Below are 20,207 nucleotides of genomic sequence, written 5' to 3'. Positions count from 1 at the left end.
ATAAGTTAGGCCATAATTTGGTCTTCATGAATTATGTAACAAATTGTACCTACATGTGTTACATTCATTCTGTTCAACAGTTATTCATAAGTCTATTTTTAACATACATAGGCACAGTATATAAGTCAAAAATTTTGGTTTACAAATTAAGACTACCGTACCTACAAGAGGGTTGCAAAATAAAATTAATTTTAAAGTGTTGGTGCACAAACTTTCAAGAATAAAGAGTAGCTAGCCTATATCTTTCAAATTAGCTAAAATTATTTTCAGTTTTCTTGGTTTCTATGAGCCATATCAATTCCTTTTCCCACATTTCTTCTAGAAATATATTTTACTTTTTAACTTGCTGAAAGCATTTGTGTTCAAGCAAATAATTATTAACTTAACTGTAAAATAAAATAAGTCCAATAAAGTCATTGTTGGTAATTTATCAATAATAATATAGTGCTTGCCTATTTTCTCAATTCAGTATTTATCTAGTTTGGCCACTCTTCCTTAAAAAGGGACATAAAAATACCACAACTTATTAAGCATGAGCATTGATGCGGTAGTCACCATGTTGTCATTTGTTTACATTTTTATTCACATAACATTTTCTGTCTATTTTATCATTTAAGAGCCTCATAAAATTATCCTGTGTACTTGATCGTGTGTTATACATGATGCTTATATTTTTTAGCGGTGGGGCGGAGCGTAGCGCTGACGCTTTTCCCGCGATAGTGCGAAACCTGACGTAATTTATGTTATACATAAATCAATTTTTTTACTTAATTTATTTTTTTACGTAATTACTCAAAAACCACACTCACAGACTTAGAAACAATAGCAATTAATGTCCGTTGGCACCTTACCAAACAGGTACTGTAAACTTTCATATCAACAGTGATTTTTCCAAATCGGGTCGAAATTTCGTATGTGCGCCATTAGCTATAAATGGAGGAATTTTTTTAGTACTAAATATAAATTGTTTCAGATTTTTATCTTTATTTTTATGGTGGAGGGGTAAAACTAGATAAATACCCTGTAATCAAGGTATAACAGTATTATAAGTAACATGTGTTCAAATTACTTTACCTAATATAAAAATTGTTGCTTTATATTAGGGCCTAGGTAATATAATCAAATCACATTTTAATTAATTCATTAGAAAATGCAAAAGAATTATAAGATAATAAATCCTATAAAAAACAAATATCAGTTTTTGGTACTAATGGGCCTAAGTGTAATTGTTGGCCTATGTACCAGTTAATTTGGTTTATTTTAAGGGATGATATAAGCTAGATTTCTTAGTTTTATGATGACAATGAAGAAATCATGATAGTCAATGATAACTTCATTCACTGCAACATTTTTCTATAAACTGCTTGTGAATACATACTTCAGACTGCAGACTACGAAGGGGCTAAAATTAGACATCTACACCAAATAATTATTGTAATAAGCAAATCAAAACAATACTGGAGCAGTATGGACCATTCCAGGTGCTGATAATATCACTAACATCAATTGATTTGGGTTTACTTCTGATAATTACACAATGTTCGAGGAGGTTATAAGGATGGAGAAGGTGGGGGGATCGGATACCACGATAAAATGTGACCCTGTGGGATTCATTAAAACATAAATTTTAGACAAATATTACAATTTACAATTCTAAAGACTGAAGAATAACATAATGTAAGTTTTTACAGAATTCACTCACCTGGAAGATGTGTCGGCAAAGAGTAAATTTTGAGACTCTTTGAACCAGCATTATTGCACTGCTCGTTAAAATGTTGGTCGCATACAAGATAGGTATCATAAACCTTTTTCCTCTCAAGGCCTTGCAGTTTTGGATTTATTCTCTGAATCCACACATCAAAAACATCTACGTTTTTAAGTGGAAAACGGTGGCGCACAGAAATTGTGTCACTACACAAGGGTACACAACAAGGTCTCCTTCGCACCATTATTATTTTCTTACACTACTTGTAAAAAAATACAACACTCCAAACAAAAAAACTGTGTGCGAAAACAAAATCAAAATCGTCAAACTAATACACTTCACGTGTTCAGCATTCCAACAAATTTTTGCAAATTGCACCCATTGCTAAATTTTTACAAGTGTGGGAAGAAGAAGTAAACAAACACTACTTCTTGAAAACACTCTGGCAGGTGTGAACAGTACTAAAATTTCTATATAAGCTGCTGCTATAAGAGATTCCACCCCATGCCTAACAGTAAGCGGCAGGAAGTACAAATTTTCATAACATCTTCAATACCATAACCTAAGGAAGTCATCCATAAAGTAACATTTCTCAAGTCTTTGGAAATCCAATGTCCATTCTTTTTTAAAGGATTAAAACAGTATTTGGACCACTTTTTATCCATGGTAACTCCAATGATCATTCCTTACTGAAATGAATGAGCACAATTAACTACACTCAAGTATTAAAAAAACATAACCTCTCAATATTGTTTACTCAACAAAAAATTTCAATATTGTTTACCCAAAAAACAATCACAATTAAAAAAATCACTACAACAAATCTTTGTCTAAAGCTTCATAACAGATGAGTTAATGCAAGCACTTGATAAACATCCATAAACACAATTTTTTCTCTCCCTAAACACAATATGGCAGAACAGGCAGTGATGCCAGGCTTCAAGGAATAATTTCCTTGAGACTATCAAAAAATCCCTCACAGCATGAAAAAAATTCCCACTTCAAGTTTAAGTTGGATATAACGATCATTAAAAGTGACCATTTAATACAAAACAAATTGTTAAAAGTCCACGTAAAGTATTTATCATCCTAACTGTCATTCAATTTTTTCTTCAGTAATTGATGTGCACCCTGACATAAACAAAAAAATAATTTTGGTAAGATACCATTGGAATACCATATTGAATTTGGTACATAGGTAGTCAATAAAATTATGAAAAAAATATTTTTTTTTAAAAAAAAAAAAATTTTTTTTTAAAAATAATTGAAAATTCTGTTTTTGAGTTTTATAAAAATCTTTTTTTGAAATTTTAGAGGAAATAACAGTTTCATGTAACCATGGTGTGTTATATATTTTATGAAATGCCATACAAAACTAAACAAAATGCCACAAATTTCAGTATTCTAAGTTAAACTGTTCTCTAATTATAACAGTTTAAAGATTTCCTAGTGCTGCATAATTGAATAACTGCTTGTTAAAAAGGCAGATGTCCAGAAACATACATTTTTCAGGAGAGACAATAAAACACTTTTGCAGCTAATAAACTCATCTGTGATTGTTTTTATTGGTATTAAAAATTTGTCTCGGTGTAGGGCATTATATTCCAAACATTAAAATATATTTATAGCCTCATTTTCACCTAGGACATGAGCCCTTTTAACAAATAACGTGGGAGTTCAGCCCTTTTAACAAATAATGATTTCAAAGAAATACAACTAATCTCGTTATTTAATACAAGTTACGTTTAAGAATTGTATACAGGCGGTACTACAAGGTGTCTAGTGACCGGGAAAACCGGGAAAGCCGGGAATTGTACGGAAATTATAACTGCCAGGAAAAATCCGGGAATTGTAACAGGAATTTTTCATAAATCCGGGGATAAAAACAAAGTTTTATTAAAACGTGTTATGCTGCATTTCATTTCTGGATCATCATCGCTGACCAACAAATACCGTTAAAAACTATCAATAAGTTTTAAGTGGGACGCGAGTCTTCACAGGTCCATGCGGCGCCCGGAGACAGCGCGATAGACTTGGCAACACTGCTTGTGTGACTCACCCACGCGAGCGCACGCACACACACCAGTTCACAATCTCTCGTTCAGACGTCTGGCGCCGTCTAACAGCATTCTGCCGCCGTTTTCCGCTATCCAGTGTTTGTGTTTCGTTGCAATGCGTGTATGTGGATTATTAAGTATTTACAGTAAAACGTAAGTACTGCTTTAATTTTCCAAAGTGGAATATTTGCATTCAGAGGTGGCGGAATTTGTTGCTAATAATTAGAGACCTGAAAAAATCGCGATCGCGATAAACTCGAAAAATAACGCGAGTTGTAATGTTTTGAAGTTAAAAGCGATTTCATAATTTTTTCAGACTTTTTCACGAATTTCTACGAATTTTGCATGAATTTGTGCATTTTCACGTCTTTCCCATCTCAGAATACAACACCAAAACCACCCGATATCGTCACGTACCAAGCTTAGCTGAAAAACTACACGTTGTGCATCGAAACAGCGTTACGTATGCCTATTTTAACCGCTGCTGATTTTCATAACCTCCTTTAAAATGTCCGGGAAGGTTGCTGTCTTTTGATAAGTAAATTCAAACATATTCTGTTTGAATTTTTATACTCTTAAGTTTTAAATTTAAAAGGTAAACCAATTACAAAACAGAATCTCTGTAAAATCTTATTTAAACATTTGGTTTCGGTTCAGTTTTTTTTAATTATATGCAGTCAAATAAAATTGCAAATAAAAGAAAAATAACCTCGCTTTTTGTTGCAAATTTTGCGAAAAATAACACCGCTTTTAAGAAAAAATAACCACTCTTTTTTCAGGTCTCTATATAATAATGTATGCATTGACAAAACACATTTCTTTGCGTTGTTTGGCGTTCAGTTTCCTTGCAAAGGTCGTATCCCTATGCCTAAGCAAAATTAAATACTTTTCCAACAAATAAGTTACCTTATTTACCCGTGTAAACGCCCCATTCTAAACTTAAAATATTTTAGAGAGAAAATTTTTAATGTTCTTTTGTTTACTCTGGAAGGCACAGTACTCCATCAAACTGCGTGCGCACATACATTTCACTAGTCAGTAATTTTGTGAACATAATTCTTTTATTGATAGCCTCATTGATAAACGTAATAAATTGAAATAGTGATAATAGGCGGGAGAAAATAGCTATCACGTGCGTGCGCTTGTCCCGTTCCTGGGTAAACATACTGTATTTCTTTTGTACAAATTGTAAACACAACTTTGCAATTTTCGTGCCTTGTAGCTTCCAGAAATTATATAAAATTTACTATCTTGCAATATTATGTGGTTTGTTGAAACATTTTTTTGTCCGTCACCCGATGTCTGGGACATCGAGGTCTGAGATATATAGGGTTTACTGTATACCTGACAATACCTGCTACAGATATTAACATTTTGGCCAAAAAGAATAAAGATTACACTACATATTTGTTAGAGACATAGTATGAAGCATTCACACGAGTAAATATGGTAATGAAAAATTGAAGTTACCTAATAGTAATTTTATAATTTTTAGGGACTTGAAATGGCTCGTCGGGTGAGAGGGAAAATTTTGTTTCAAACGGATTGGAAAGTAGAATTCCCTTGGGTTGAAGACATCAAGGATGATCGTCACTCTGCTAGGTGTGCAGTCTGTGGGACTACTTTTTCCATTACTTCCATGGGAAGAACAGCTCTTACAAGCCATGCCAGTGGAAACAAGCATAAGAAAAATGTGAGTAGTGTAGATAAGACAGCGCCAATTCAAATTTGGGCTACTACATCTGCCCCTGAAACATCTAAAGCATCTGAACCTTCACCTTTACCATCTTCATCTGTAATTCAACCTTCGTCAGCTGCTATTATTCCTGGTGCGAGTATGAATCTACCTGCTGAAGATTCGTTAATCCCGAAATCTGCTTCTACAACCCGCTGTTTGGATAATTTTCTTCTTAAAGACGATGTGACTCGTGCCGAAGCTTTGTGGTGTCTTGAAACGGTGATGAATCATAACTCCTTACGCAGCGCTGCTAGTAGCGTAAACATGTTCAAGCGAATGTTTCCCAACGATCGTGTTGCAAACAATATGAAACTTCAAAAAGATAAAAATTTCATATGTCATAGTTTATGGACTTGCTCCTTATTTTTATGATAAGTTGAAAAGTGTTTTGAAAGAGTGTAAACATTTCGTGTTGGGTTTTGATGAGAGTGTGAACAAAATTGCACAGAAACAACAGATGGACTTGTCTGTCAGAATTTGGGACTCAAATGTAAATAAAGTTATGTGTAGGTATGTAACATCCATCTTTTTGAATCACGCTACAGCTGAAGATCTCTTACAAGCCATGAAAACTGGCTTGGAAGGATTTGACATGATGAAGATTATCCAATTATCAATGGATGGTCCTAACGTAAATTTCAAAGTACTTAGGCTTTTACAGCAAGACAGCAGATCTGACCCAGAATCCCCACAGTTACTAGATATTGGTTCTTGTGGTTTACACACAGTGCACAATGCCTTTAAGACAGGCATCAAGAAATCTGGTTGGGAGATAATTGAGTTTCTTAGAGCCCTTTACAATTTGTTTAAAGAGGCTCCAAGTCGACGAGGAGACTATACAGAGGCTTCAAACTCACACGTGTTTCCTTTGAGGGTTTGCTCAATTCGTTGGATTGAAAATGGCAAAGTAGCGAGGAGAGCAATGGAAATATTGCCACTTGTTGAAAAATATGTCAACATAGTCAAAACCACAGCAAAGGAACCATCTTGTAATAGCTTTTCTGTTGTATGTAAAGCCCTGCAAGACAAACTCCTGCAAGCGAAAATAGCTTTCTTTGAGGCACTGGCAAGTGACGTTGAACCATTTTTGGTAGAATTCCAGTCTGATTCTCCAATGGCACCATTTCTTTTCGATAGTTTGACATTTATTGTAATGACTGCTATGAAAAGAATTGTGAAAACCGAGATTATTGAGAAAACTCCTCTTCACAAAATTGATGTTTTCAAACAGAATGCAGATAAGACTTTTGTAAATCTCAAGGATGTGAAACATGTTGAGCTTGGTTACAGTACCCGTGCAGCACTAAGGAAGTGTAAGAATGCCTCTGAGAAAGATATTTTAATTTTCAGAAAAGAGTGTCGGAATGTCCTGCAATTTTTTGTGAGTAACCTGTTGCTGAAGTCTCCTCTGAAGTATTCTCTTACCAAGGCTCTTACTTTTTTGAACCCTTATCATATTTCTTCCAAAGATAGTTGTGTAAAACAACTTACTACTGCTCTTGACCACCTCCTTACGGCCAATCTTCTGCCAGCTAGCACTGTTGAAAGGGCTGATAGAGAGTACAGGTTTCTTTGCTCGCAATCAAATGTCATTGAAGAAATGAAAACCTACTCTAAGTCTGAAACTCGCTTGGATACCTTCTGGGTGCAGCTTATAGAAGGAAAGAAGGAATATGAGAACCTCTTTAAAGTAGTCAAACTACTTTTAATTTTGTCTCACCGCAGTGCTAACATCGAACGAGGATTTTCAGTGAACAAAGAAATTTTAGTCGAAAATCTGAAAGAACCATCACTCATAGCCCAGCGTCGTATTTTTGATTTTGTTAGTAATGAGCCGGGTGGACTGATGAAGCTAGACATTCCTAAAGCCATGATTCATGCAGTGAGGAATGCTTATTCCATGTACAGTGAGGCACTTGCAGAGCAGCAGTGTGCAAATAAGAAAATTTTCAAGCTAGCGGAAGAAAGAAAACGTGCAGCTACTGAGATCAAACAGCTTGAGGCGAAGAAACTCATGTTGCTTGAGGATGTACAGCGTGCAGTATCTGCCATCGATGAGAAGGTGAAAGATCTTAAAAAATAGTATAGGGCTGTGTATTGCATGACACTATACAGTTAAACTTCTCACAGTTTTGTACTAGTGTGACTATGGACCAAACAAGCTGCAAGACAATTACTATCGAACCAGGACAAATGAAAAATTCCAATGTTTTAATAATGAATTTGAAGTTCCAACATTTCCAGTGAGAAGGTAGGCCTGCATATGTCTTTGATGTTTATAGCATCTTTAGATGATCATTTTGTTAAAATGCTTTTTCTCATTACATACAGTAGTAATTTAGTAATTTATTGCATTTGTTCAATTTTGCATGTACTATCATGATTTTGGGGTAAAATTTTATCGCGTATGATTTACATGTATTCTTTTCATTTTTGACATGTACAGGAATGTACAGGAATTGTACAGGAATTTTTTCTGATCATTTCCCTAGACACCCTGTAAAATCTGTTAAGCTTTAACTCTATTGGGTATGAAATGTTTGTCAGGTGATGAAGCACAAAAGCAGTGGCGAGTTGCCAGGGATAATTTCCTGCGCTTCCATAAAAGGAAGCTGTCACAGTCTCACTCAGGGGCAGGAGCACCAGAAGATCCTAGCTACCCACCATTGTACAAAAAGATGCTGTGGTATCTAAAATATTGGAATGTAAAAAATAGGTAACTGTTTGAATTAAAATGAACCATGTGGCAGCAATGCACTAGTGTGGCTCAAAGTAATGATACTGTGGTTTTTATAGAACTACAAGTAATTTTCCAGAGGAGAATGACCCACAAAAAGTTACAAAGCAAAGCACAAGTACTAGCTTGTGGGACACACCAGTGTTGGAGGAGGTGCAGGCAGACAGCCAGTGCTCAGTATGTGCACCACCGACGAAGAAAATGTGTCTTATTCTGGCTGCATCTTCGAAACAGAGACCTGAATTAGGCCTATCTCAGCCAGTAACACCTGCAGTCACACTTCAGTCTCCCCCTGCACCGCAAATATGTATTGTGCGAGAGGTGACTGCCATGTCAGCGGCAGCAGCAGTACTGAATGATTCACTGGCACTGTGTTCTACTGCAGGACCTAGCCGCATAAGTCATTCTCAAGTAGCTTCCACTTCAGAGTCACATGGTGCTCAGGTCATTGACATACAGGATCTAGTAGTGTAAGAGACCCTGAAGTGGATGTTGCTTCAGGATCTGGAAAAGGGAAAGGTCCTGCAGTCAGTAGCACAGGGCCAAGTGATGGAGTTTTCAGTGCAACTGCAGTGCCAAGGGTCAGCCCTGTAACTCCACGCAGGCAGATAAACCCTCCTGCTGACATGAACAACAGAAAAAGAGACACTGTAGAGATGGCATTTGTGACAGGCATGAATGCGTTGGGTGAGCTGACTAAGCGGTTCATGAAACCTCCACCCACACCAGAAGAAGCAAGGCGTAATGCTTTCGCACAATACTTAGTTCAGCTCTTGTCTTTAGTTAATCCAGTGTACGAAAATGAACTAAGAGACAGAATTTTGACTATGGTTCAGTCATACATAGACAGAGACTAGTGTCTTTTCTTGTGTGGTGTGTGTTTATGTAAAGTTTCGGATCAGGTTTTGCATAAGCACACATGAAATCGTCACTTTTTTTCTTTTAATCCTGTAGACTTCAATAGATACATATGTGCAACACATAACAGTACAGCATATATAATATGTTACTTCACTAAGAGCCACATTAACATTTATTAACTAGCAATGAACACAGGGAAGCTGAAGTAATTATATTTTTACAATGGTAATAATACTAACATTAGTAATAACATTTCTCATAGGATCCCCTTCAGCACCTCAAGGAAAACTATGATGGAGGATAACCATCATTCAGTTTTTAAACTACTTTGTGCTGTTCCAGTAGCCTTAAAGATTTCCAGAGTATAGTCTCTGCTATTCAAGGGTTTTATCATCTTGAACTATTACAGTTTGCCTAACCACACAACCACAAAAAATTTAATTAAAATATTATTGAAACTATGGTTATAGTAATATAATATTGTCAAAGGCAGCATTAGTCTTGTGTTTCACTCATTTCAATGCATATTATTACAACGGTGTTGGTTATGAATAAACTGTATAATGTAATGGGACTGTAAGAACATTTATACCTTCATAAAGTAATGTATGTAGCACCATAGTATAAAAAAAGTTTATATGCCAAGTATGGTACCTCAATTTCTTACAAAAACATTACGATTTAATGACATGCTAGTAGTACTAAAATTAAAAATAATCTTAAATGAATCTCAGGCTATTTTTTACCTAACTTTCTTAAAGGTTACAAATATTTCCCTAGCATATACAATCTCCATACAGGTTATTATAGCTGTAACGGTCTTAAAATAATCAATAACATGGACCAACCTTAAGTGTCACATGAAAAACATAAACCTGTATTGATTTAATATTACATGGTCAAATGCAGGGACATTACCAGATTAACTGGTTGATGACCATCCTTTGTTAATATGGTCATATTGCCATGAAACTTCACCTTCTTCCATCAGGTAGTTCGATACTAAGTCTCTCACAGCAGCAACTGCACGCGTTGGGTTGTTGGAACCCAACCGCCCTAAATTATGATGTGGCATTTTATGTACTAGTTCTCGCCAACCCCCAGGTACTTCACATCCATTTTCTTCATGGTCAACAAATTTATCAGGGCAATACCTTGTTGGTTTGAAGCCATTATGAAGTTGTGCAAGCAAAATGTTGCTAACACAAGTTTCTCGACAGTTTCAGGAGCACCAGAGAATTTACCCTGATAAATATGCCATCGTGCTGCCAGGATTCCAAAAGCATTTTCAATTGTCCGTCTAGCACGAGACAGCCGGTAATTGAAAATTTTTTTGTGATCATGCAGTTCACTGCCAGGATATGGACGCATTATATTTTCCTTCAAGGGGAATGCTTCATCAGCCACAAACCAGTGTGGCATACTGTAGTCAGTACCTGGCAGACATGCTTCTGGCAGATCAAGTTTTTCCTGCATGAGAGCTTTACCAAAGCTGCTCTCAGAAAAAATCCCGCCATCACTTTTCGAACCTGAAATAACAATACAAAAGACTTAATGAGTTGGTGTCAGCAAAATGCTCAGAAAAAATGTCTACTTGACAATAACATTATTAATTAAATTTTGTAGATTTCAAGCCCCCTCATATGTCTGGGAATAAAAAGTTGGGGTGCAAGCCTAGAAATAACACATATACATATTTCATCAAGTTATATGGTGAATAAAAATAATATATATATTTGTAAGTTTGATAACAGCAGCTAATCTATATAAAACACACCTTTATTTGACTGACTGATTTGTAATAAAATTAAAATCACTTCAGTATAACTGACATTGCAGCACCTACATTATCTGAACATATTTCTGTCATGGAAATATATTCACAATTTTAATTAATGGCATGCATAACATATGTTGTCAAATCAACATTATATCTGTGTTAGTGTATTTGAAACTGCACTTTGCAATAATTAAATGTTTCTGTGTGTCTGGTTTCAGCTGATTTGTAGTTAAACCTACAATATCACAAATGTTTTTTTAAAACAATTCTAATTTTAAAAATTGTTTGAAACACTATAATCACACACAGAAATAATTACAGTAATTATTTTATGTGAAGAGCAGACATTTAGCTGGATGTTTGGCTAAAATAAATAACAAACATTTTTGGTGTCTCATGTTCCGCAGTGAAGCACTTAAACAAAAAAGGCTGTAGTAAATAATGTCATCTGGCCATCCTTTATTACAATGAAAAGTGTAGTTACACACTACCATTGATACATTACATCAGAATTATTAAATGCTGTGACTTTTCACTACAGAATCTTTAATACTATGTGTTATAACTTTTTGTCTGTAAACCATTTTATTTTCTTACCTATATCACCTACATCCACCCAAGTAAATTGGTATCTTGCATCACAGGCTGCCATCAAAACAATGCTATTAAAACCCTTATAACAATAGTATTCACTGCCACAGTTATAAGGAGCTTTTATAGCAATGTGTTTGCCGTCTATTGCGCCGATGCAGTTTGGGAAGTTCCATAGTTCCCAAAAGTTGACAGCAATTTTCCTCCATTCCTCTTTACTGGCAGGGATCTTAAATTCTCCTGAAAGCATGTCCCATATTGCACTACAAGTCTCCAAAATAATTTTGCGAGCACTTGTTCGGCCTATCCTGTAGCGAACTCTCCTTCATCGTCCCTTTTCCTATTAATTGGGTGAACCCAATATCTGCGGCTGGGCCGCATGTGTTGCAAGGCAGCATACGACAACAGTACATATCCCATAACTATAACGGCAATGGCAAGTTCTGATTCCTCATCATCAATATTTTGAAAATCCATTGTGCAAAAACAAAGGCTATTAATATTTTTACGATAATGATTTTATTTTGCGCAACCTTTTATTAAATATAATTCCGCAAATATTATTATCAATTTGAAAGACCTACTCTTATGAGAATTCCCTCCCGTTATATTAATTCAAACTGAAGTACACATGTAAAACTGACATGAAACAAATTATTATAAGAAAAACTTGTAAGTAAAAGGAATTAGACAGTTATTTTATTCTATATTAAAGCGAATTAAAACAGAAACAAAAATCTCGAATTGTTGACAAAGGTCCACGTGATTTTTTTCATCATAGTAGATAACACGAGCGTCAAAGTTTGTAAACAAACAACTGACAGACGAAATTACAACATGACTGCCGATTCTACCGCTGATGCGGCAATCTGTCCATCAGCCATCGGCCGTGATGTGCCTAGTGAATTTGGGATCTGCCATCAGCATCGCATTTGCCCGTTTCATTGGCTGATTCTGCCACCAATCAGCAGCTAGCAGCCATCAGCACTGTTCATTCTGCCAGGGCCTTAAGGCCCTGCTACAATTGACTTGTCCCATGCAAATGTCCGTTGGACACTACTTACCGATTGGTCCACGTGACCCTGTGATGTCATGTTTCTTGTCCCTTCGTCCCTATCCCACCGTATCCCATGCAGCTGGCGAACTTTTATAATTTTGTCCCTTATTTATGTGTCCCATGATGGAAGATGAAAAAGAACTTTAAAATCATGCGAACAATAAGTAAACAAACATCGATGAAATGAAAAAAAAATGTAAATACATAGGCGCACTGGAAAATAGTAGTGGTATAGTATACAAAAACAAAGTCATTTTTGTGAATTGTTTGTGAATTGACTTCTGTGAAGCTAAAATGGAAATAACTACGGACGAGGTGGACGAGATATTAATAAGTGCTGTTAAATTTAAGGGGGTGGGCCCAGACCCGTTGTCTGCGTCTCCCAAATTTCAAGTAGAAGAATGCAGAAACCACGAACATAATTAAATGTGCCAAAAATACATCTTCCTCGGGGTTTATTCTGTGTTAGAATGCCTTTGTGTTAGGTTTATAACAATAAATAGCTAATTCAGATGTAATTTTATTTCTTATGTAGGTTTACCGGAACACCTTTGATTATAATATGCTCATTGCTTACAAAACATTAATTTTTTCCGGGATTTTTTTTTGTGGCCTCTCATATAATAAACGGCCACAACACTTCAAGAATATAAAAAAGTAACATTAAAATGTCTCCCAAAACTACTGCAATCTAGTGGTAGTATTTGACATGTTTACATTTTGACAACTTGGGACATGACTGTTGTGGCAGCACATTTTCATGAGAGCATGGGCCAAACTGCCATGACGGACCAAGGGACAAGTCAATTGTAGCAGGGCCTTTATATATACTGATATTGAAAACAGATGTGCCATTTACAGAATTGAAAGACTTATTTCAGAAGAGCAAAAATATTTGCCAGCTATAATTTTCTCGTAGAAAATAATTTAGAAACTAATTGTAAAACCCTGCTTAGGTTAACTTTGTTCACAATTGCAATATTATTCTACAATTCACAGTATTTACACATAAGTATTAGGATACACAAACCATTTTTCCTACGAATGCAAACACTTTAAGCGACTAATTTAACTCTAAATAAATTTAAATGTGGTCACATTCGCTAGTGTTTTAAATTTAAGGTTATATCTTACAATAGTACACTGAATTTAACCAAATACTTCCTTGGTTGCATTCATTATTTTATTGAATTATTTCAATTTACTAACACTAATAAATTAAAACACTTACCTCACACATGCCTCCATTTGTTTTTTAATATTAAACTTATTTATTGATGATGCTCGCATGTAAACACATAGGGTTAGCCACAACGTGTGCGCTAAATTTTCAACCAAACCTTTAAGAAATGTGTCAGGTAAGCATTTACATGCTTTAAGAAATAAGCTTACTAAACATAGTTATTTAGTACTCAGTGTAATTAAATAGTTATATTTGACTGAAGAAAGAGGCTGTTTGAGAAACATGTTAAGTTTTCAAATATTGCTTGCCCTCTGACGTCATGGATTCGTATCGCAGGTTAGCGTTACCGTGGAAAATAACGAAACGCATATCGCAAGGTGGATCGTAATCACCTAATGCGATACGTGTTTCCTTGCCGCGTGAAGAATAACGCAAGTTGTCGATGGTGTTCGTAATCAGCACACGGGGCTTGGAGGAGGATTTTGAACTTTTCAGTTTTGGTGGGAGCTTGGGAGAGAGCAGTCATGCTGCGGCGGATTATGGGTAAGTAGCATTTTATCCAGGTGATAATGGTGTGGAAGATTTCGGTGAAGGAAGTCGCATCGGTGGGGGCAGTGTTGGAGGAGTTGTTGGGGGTTGGGGTGTGTTGTTTAGTGGAGGGAGGGGTGGGGGTAGGGGGTCGGGTCCAGGCATTTCCCTTGAGGGGGCGAAAGGACCGGGCTGAGGTGAGGTTGGGAGGGGTAGGAGCAGTGGTGGGGTGGGGTGGGGTGGGTGGCGTTTCATGTATGCAATGAGAGTCGGGCATTCGGGTGAGGTGGCAATGTGGGCCCCCTGGCAGAGGCAGCATTTTCTTTGGTCAGGACCAGCACTCCCGGGACCAGTGCTCCCCAGCACACTGGATATTGCGTTCGCACCTGCTGGAGGGGTGGCCGAGGAGCTGGCAGCGATAGCACTGAGGAACTCTTACAGAACCACGGTACTTCTCCACCTTGGCCGCCAAGGTTCTTCAGTTTCAGGAGTTGGGTTGCCTCCCCCGTTGTGTTGGTGGACACCAGGAAGGGCTTGGTGTCCGCATCAGGGCCCATCCTCAGGGAGGTCCCCGTGCGACAGGGTAGCCATCGTGGAGCAGTTGGTCCTTGACTTCTTCGGCAGTGGTTGCTAGGGACAGTCGTTTGATGACTACCCTGTCACATTTCTCGTCAGGGCATCGTCCGGTGAATTGCTGGTAGCCTCATTGTTTGAGGGAGTTGAAAAATGTCATGAGGTCGTGAACATTGGAAGTGTAGAAGGATGTATTTTGGATGTATTTTCTGTGCTGGTGAGGGTGATAGTCATTTTTTTCTGTAGTCGGGCTGCAGTGAGGAATGGTTGAGCGTGGGCTGGGACGATGCAGGAGATGGGTGGCATTTTGGACTGTGGAGGGTTATTGTAGGATCGGGCAGGGGCAGAGGAGGTAGAGGCCTGTTGTTGGTCCTTTTTTACCGTTTGCTTTTGTTGTTGTTGGTGTTGTGGTTGTGGAGGTTCTTCTTTTGTCGTCGGGAGAGTGTGTCATTCGGGTCGGCTGCGTCAAGTTGTAGGTTGTCGGCAAAGCAGTTGCTGGTGGTGATGCTAGAGGAGATTGATGATGTTGAGCCCAGTGACTCCTTCCGGGTGCATTTGATGGCCTTCTGGTGCCTGATGAAGCCATCTGCCATTACGATGTCTCGAGGTGGCGGTGGTGCGTGGTGGTCTGGTGGTGGTGGCCCAAGGGGGAGGTCCAGTAGGGTTAGGATTTGTTGTTGTTGTTGTTGTTTGTTTTGGGGTTTTTGATGCTGTTGTTGGTGTAGTTGGTGGTGGTCGTTGTTGTTTGTTTTGGGGTTTTTGATGCTGTTGTTGGTGTAGTTGGTGGTGGTCGTTGTTCGGGGTGGTGCTCAGGAACTGAACATCGGGGAACTGCTCACTGTTGTAGTCGTGAATGTGAGAGTCGTCGGGAGGCAATATAACGGAATCAGACCGTCCAGTTGGCGAAGTTCCGACACGTTTTAACACATGTTGTTTGCAACTTCAGGTTCTCATTCTGGGTCACAGGGTGCGGAATTGTGTTTGTATTGTCATGGCTGGTTGGTGAAACAGTGCCAAGAGCGATGCTAGTTTTGCTGCTGTTAAGGGCATTTATGTGATTTGAGCATATTTTGGTAGTGTGGCGGTTAAGAGGGAAGTGAGGGATACTCCTCGCTGTTCTTCATCTTGAAAAGTCAATAAAATGTTGCTACGAAAAGTAAAAATGAAGAATTTACAGAATAGTTATTGGTGTATTTGCACCAAGCAGTGCGCGCACTCTTTCTCGGGCGCGGCGCGTGCGCAGCGCACCTGGGGGGATGCCGGCGAACTCTGTATTTATGCGCGGTAATTTTTCATGACAAAAACCATTACACAACTTAACCAAGCACTGAAAAATTAAAAAGGCGGGCATAGGAATAAATTACTTGACACTAGTGAAAATTCAGACTTAAGACAAAAAATTAAATTTTTTTTGAACTTTGATTATTATTAATTAAGTGTATCTAGTTTTTGATAAGCTGAATAATACGGTAAGAATAAGATACGTATTTAATAAACAAAAATGTTTCAGCACCCAGTCAATATCGCGCACAGTTAAGTCTCGAAAATAGTTTATATAGAAGAAAAACACAGGCTGTTGGTCGCAGCAGAGATTACCTCCGCAGAATGGCCGCCGCGGCAGTTAGCCACACTGGTGCACACACTACTACGCCATGTTTGTTTCCTTAATACAAGGGAAAAATGAGCATTTTAAATAGCAGTTTATGTTCAATTTACTGTAGGGAGACACTCACATTCATGTGTGCAGCTGGGAAGTGGCAGAGGAGAAACATGGCATTAGTGATTTTGGTGAGGAGAACTAGGGCTTTGCGAGGTAGGTAGCGCAGTAGTGCGGTCGGAATGGAGTCAGAGCCCGGGTCTGCGTTGAGTCGGAAGTGGGAGATAATGGACTGCAGCTCCTTTGAGGTGAACAGGGGGAATGGTGGAGTCTCTCGTAGGATGGGGAGTGTGGTGTGGTGGGACAGAGAGGTGTTGGTAGCGGGTGTGAAGGTGGTTTGGAGGTAGGCAGCCACTGCCTCAGATCTCTCCTGGGCAGTTTCTGCCACTCCTGTTGTAGTGATGATGGGTGTGGTGGCTTTCAGTCATCTGAGGTAGGCCCAGAGAGAGCCCGTGGATGAGGAGGGGGCTGTGAGGCGCTTTGTCTCCTGTTGAGCCTTTCACTCCGCTGCCAACCGACGGCACCAGCCCCGCAGCAGGATGTAGATTCTCCAGCAGGATGTAGATTCTCCTGCCGATCGGGAATCTGGTGGCCTGCCAGCACGCGGGGAAGCGGTTTCTCAGGGACATGGCCTCACGTATGTGTGGGGGGAAGGGGATGATGAGTGATCGGGGGAGAGCCATGGGGATGTGGGAGTGGGCAGCTGCCGATATGGCCTGGGTGAGAGTGGTGGTGTGGGCGTCAATATGGGCAGGGGAGTTGAAGGAGACTGTCTGGTCGAGGGAGTGGGAGAGGGTGGTGCGAAAGGCTAGCCAGTCAGCCTTTGGGGGGTCAGTGTGGGGGAAGTAGTGTAGAGCTTATGACTGGGATGTGGTCTGAGGTGACGGAGGTGATGAGAGGGCGAAGTCAATGATGCTTGGGTGCCGGTTCTGTTGAGCTGGGTAAAAGGTGGTAGTTGGTGGGGCGTGGAGGGAGAGGTGGGAGGTCCGGAGGAGTTGAGGGCATAGGGGCCACCATGTAGTCTCACGGCGACCGCCTCAGTCGCAGGGGAGGTGTGGATGTGTCGGCGGTGGTGGGAAATGCGTGAGTGGAGCAGGAGTGCCACTCCACCGCCCCTCCCGTCACGGTGGGCGCAGTGGTCTCAACTACTTAAGCAAATATATTAGGGACACTTCATTTTGTCACTGAATTAAAAAAAGGAATGTACACATACATAAAATTTTATTTGACGGTTTTACTCTTAACATTAAAGCTTTTTTTCATTAATTGTGGAAACAACTTTTTTAAATCAGGAACTAACATGTAACAAAATAAAAAGTAGATCAACCGTAGTACTTTTTTTTTTCCAATCAGTCCATTTCAAAACAATTTACATTATTTTAATAGGTATTGTGACATAAGATGGATGCCAAAAGTAAGGGTGTAAACCAATATACTACCATAGCATTTAAATAAATCACTTTTAGACAAATCAATAAGTAAACAACAGTCAAAATGTTACACAGCTTTCAAACAAATTTCTTATCGACAAATAAAAAAAATAGCATTTATTGAAATACCACACACTTTTTAAACAACTCTATCATAAGCAAATCAAGAAAAGTAACCAACATTTATTGAAATATTTTACCAACTTTCAATTCCCCATACACAAACACTAATAAGTAATCATTATTCTCTTATATTATATAGTAATCTTTTAATTACAATATAGATTTAAAGTAACATTTAACAAAAAAATGTATACCAAAGCCAGCAATTGCATTATGTTTTTGGTTGGAAAAATCTTGTAATCATTGTATCTTTCATTTTACCAACTTTGTCCACCAAACAGAACAGAAGACTTCCTTTTCTTTTCGTTCCAAGTTAGAGCTAATTCCAGCATCTATCATAGACTGAGTTAATTTTGCTTCCATTGTCACCTTTTGCAAGTGCTTTTTTAAGTCTAACATTAAAGTCATCAAGCAATTTAAGTGCAATTTTATCTTGTTCACCTACATCCTTCTTTAATTTTTTAAAGCTTATCCTCCAGAATGCAAACTTTTTTCTTTTCTGCTTCAGCCTCTTTTCGTTTAGCATTTTCAGCACTTTCTACTTCATCTGCTTTCTTCTTTTTCTCTTCTCTTATACGTTTTTCATTTTCAATATCTTTCTGATAGCCCTTGTAAGCGATGCTAGCTAAAGAAATCAATTTTTTTGGTAATTGGTACACACACAGGTTCATTGATATGGTAAATTTTCAGACCAGCTGCTACATTTAGCCTTGCATTGAGCATTCTTTATTTCATGTGAGATCTTTTCTCTAGGGGTGTGCGGGATCTCGACGCTTCGGGGAAAAAAGTCGGGAAAATAGGCTTCCCTAAATGCCGGGTGGGAATTTTATTACTCCTGAATTTTTCAGGAAATTTTTTAAAAATTTACAAATGTTTACTAATCATGTGAAAATGTTTTCTATCAATTCAAACTATTTTTACAACAATATTATTTATGGATTCGTACATTTATGAAGGGTTTCCGTACTATTTAAACGCAAAACATCTTTTAAAGGTATGCCGATCGTAGCGACAGCTATGGTGTGCAGTGAAAGCTATGGTGTGCAGTGAGTTATGATAATCGTTTACACATATCTAATTGGAATATAAAAAACGTACATGGAGTACCATAAATATTGTATGCGTTCATAAATATATTTCTTCAATGGTACAAATTTGCAAGATACGTGAATAGTCAGTTATATAACGTTATTGCCATCACCATCGAATACTTAACCTAAAACCACTGTCCTTAGACACAAACAAAACACATGTTCAATCCAATCTTTTCGCCAAAGATATAAGAAATACTAGACTTGCGTTTCTTAACGAAGCGTAACCGTTCTCATTACTTGATAGCAGTGGCGATGTAGAGAACTGTATTGGCACTTTGAAAAATATGAAATCACGTAGTTTTACACCACTGCTCACGAGTATCTAAACATCTATGATTTTGCTTTGGGAGAAAAAAATAGTTGTTTACTGTTTAGTTTGGTGGGCTTTGTCGGCTGACGTTACGTTATTAAGGCTTGTGCAAAGTATCTGTTCCTATATTAAAACAAACTAGCAACCTACAAATAATGGATGTCGCAACCGATCAGCTTGTTACTTGTAAACCTAAAAGTGTTTGGATGTATTTTGAACGTCTGACAGTAAATCCCTGGCAAAGTGTGTCTCGTGTGAAAAAAGTTTTGAGATACGAGCATGGTAGCACGTCTGGCTATAAAAAAAGAATTTGAGGATGCTAAAAAATATGAAGTCGCCGCTGAAAAAAGGGCAAGTGAAGCAGACAAAAGAAATAGCAGCAAAAAAAAACTAACTTTGCAAGAAACGTTTAAATGGCCATCTTCTCATATTATAATTAAAAATTTGCTTTTTTTTTTTAATTTTCCCGATCCCGTCCCGTTTCCCGCGGGAATAATTTATTTTTCCCGAAAATTTCCCGCAGTACAAAAACCTATTCCCGCACACCCCTACTTTTCTCTAATAATATTTCACCAGAAAGGGAAAAATCTCTCTCAACATCAGCCCTACCATGATACAAACCGAGGGCATCTTTGATAAATTTTGCTAGAGACGGATACTTAAGCTTCCCACTATAAATTTTTTTTCTTTGAGAAATGTGCCCAGAATGTATCAACCCTATTTTCTTCTGGTTCATCTACATCAAAAAGAACATTAGTTCTAATATTAACTGGCAATATAGTT

The 20,207-nt window shown here is 38.0% G+C and overlaps 1 protein-coding gene across 1 annotated transcript in view; it reads right to left on the bottom strand.

Moving 5' to 3' along the window:
• LOC134536420 (probable cyclin-dependent serine/threonine-protein kinase DDB_G0292550) overlaps window positions 1–15,403 on the bottom strand; it is a 129,983-nt gene extending 114,580 nt beyond the window's left edge. The window contains exon 1 of the mRNA XM_063376132.1: window positions 15,192–15,403. Coding sequence (XP_063232202.1) covers window positions 15,192–15,403 — 212 coding nt within the window. The remainder of the gene's footprint in view (window positions 1–15,191) is intronic.
• Between the last annotated feature and the right edge of the window lie 4,804 nt (window positions 15,404–20,207).

Source organism: Bacillus rossius, chromosome 11 (genome assembly GCF_032445375.1).
Source record: "Bacillus rossius redtenbacheri isolate Brsri chromosome 11, Brsri_v3, whole genome shotgun sequence".
NCBI classification, from domain to species: Eukaryota; Metazoa; Arthropoda; class Insecta; order Phasmatodea; family Bacillidae; genus Bacillus; species Bacillus rossius.
The sequence above is the reverse complement of the archived record's forward strand: the minus strand, read 5'-3'. Positions and strand labels throughout refer to the sequence as shown.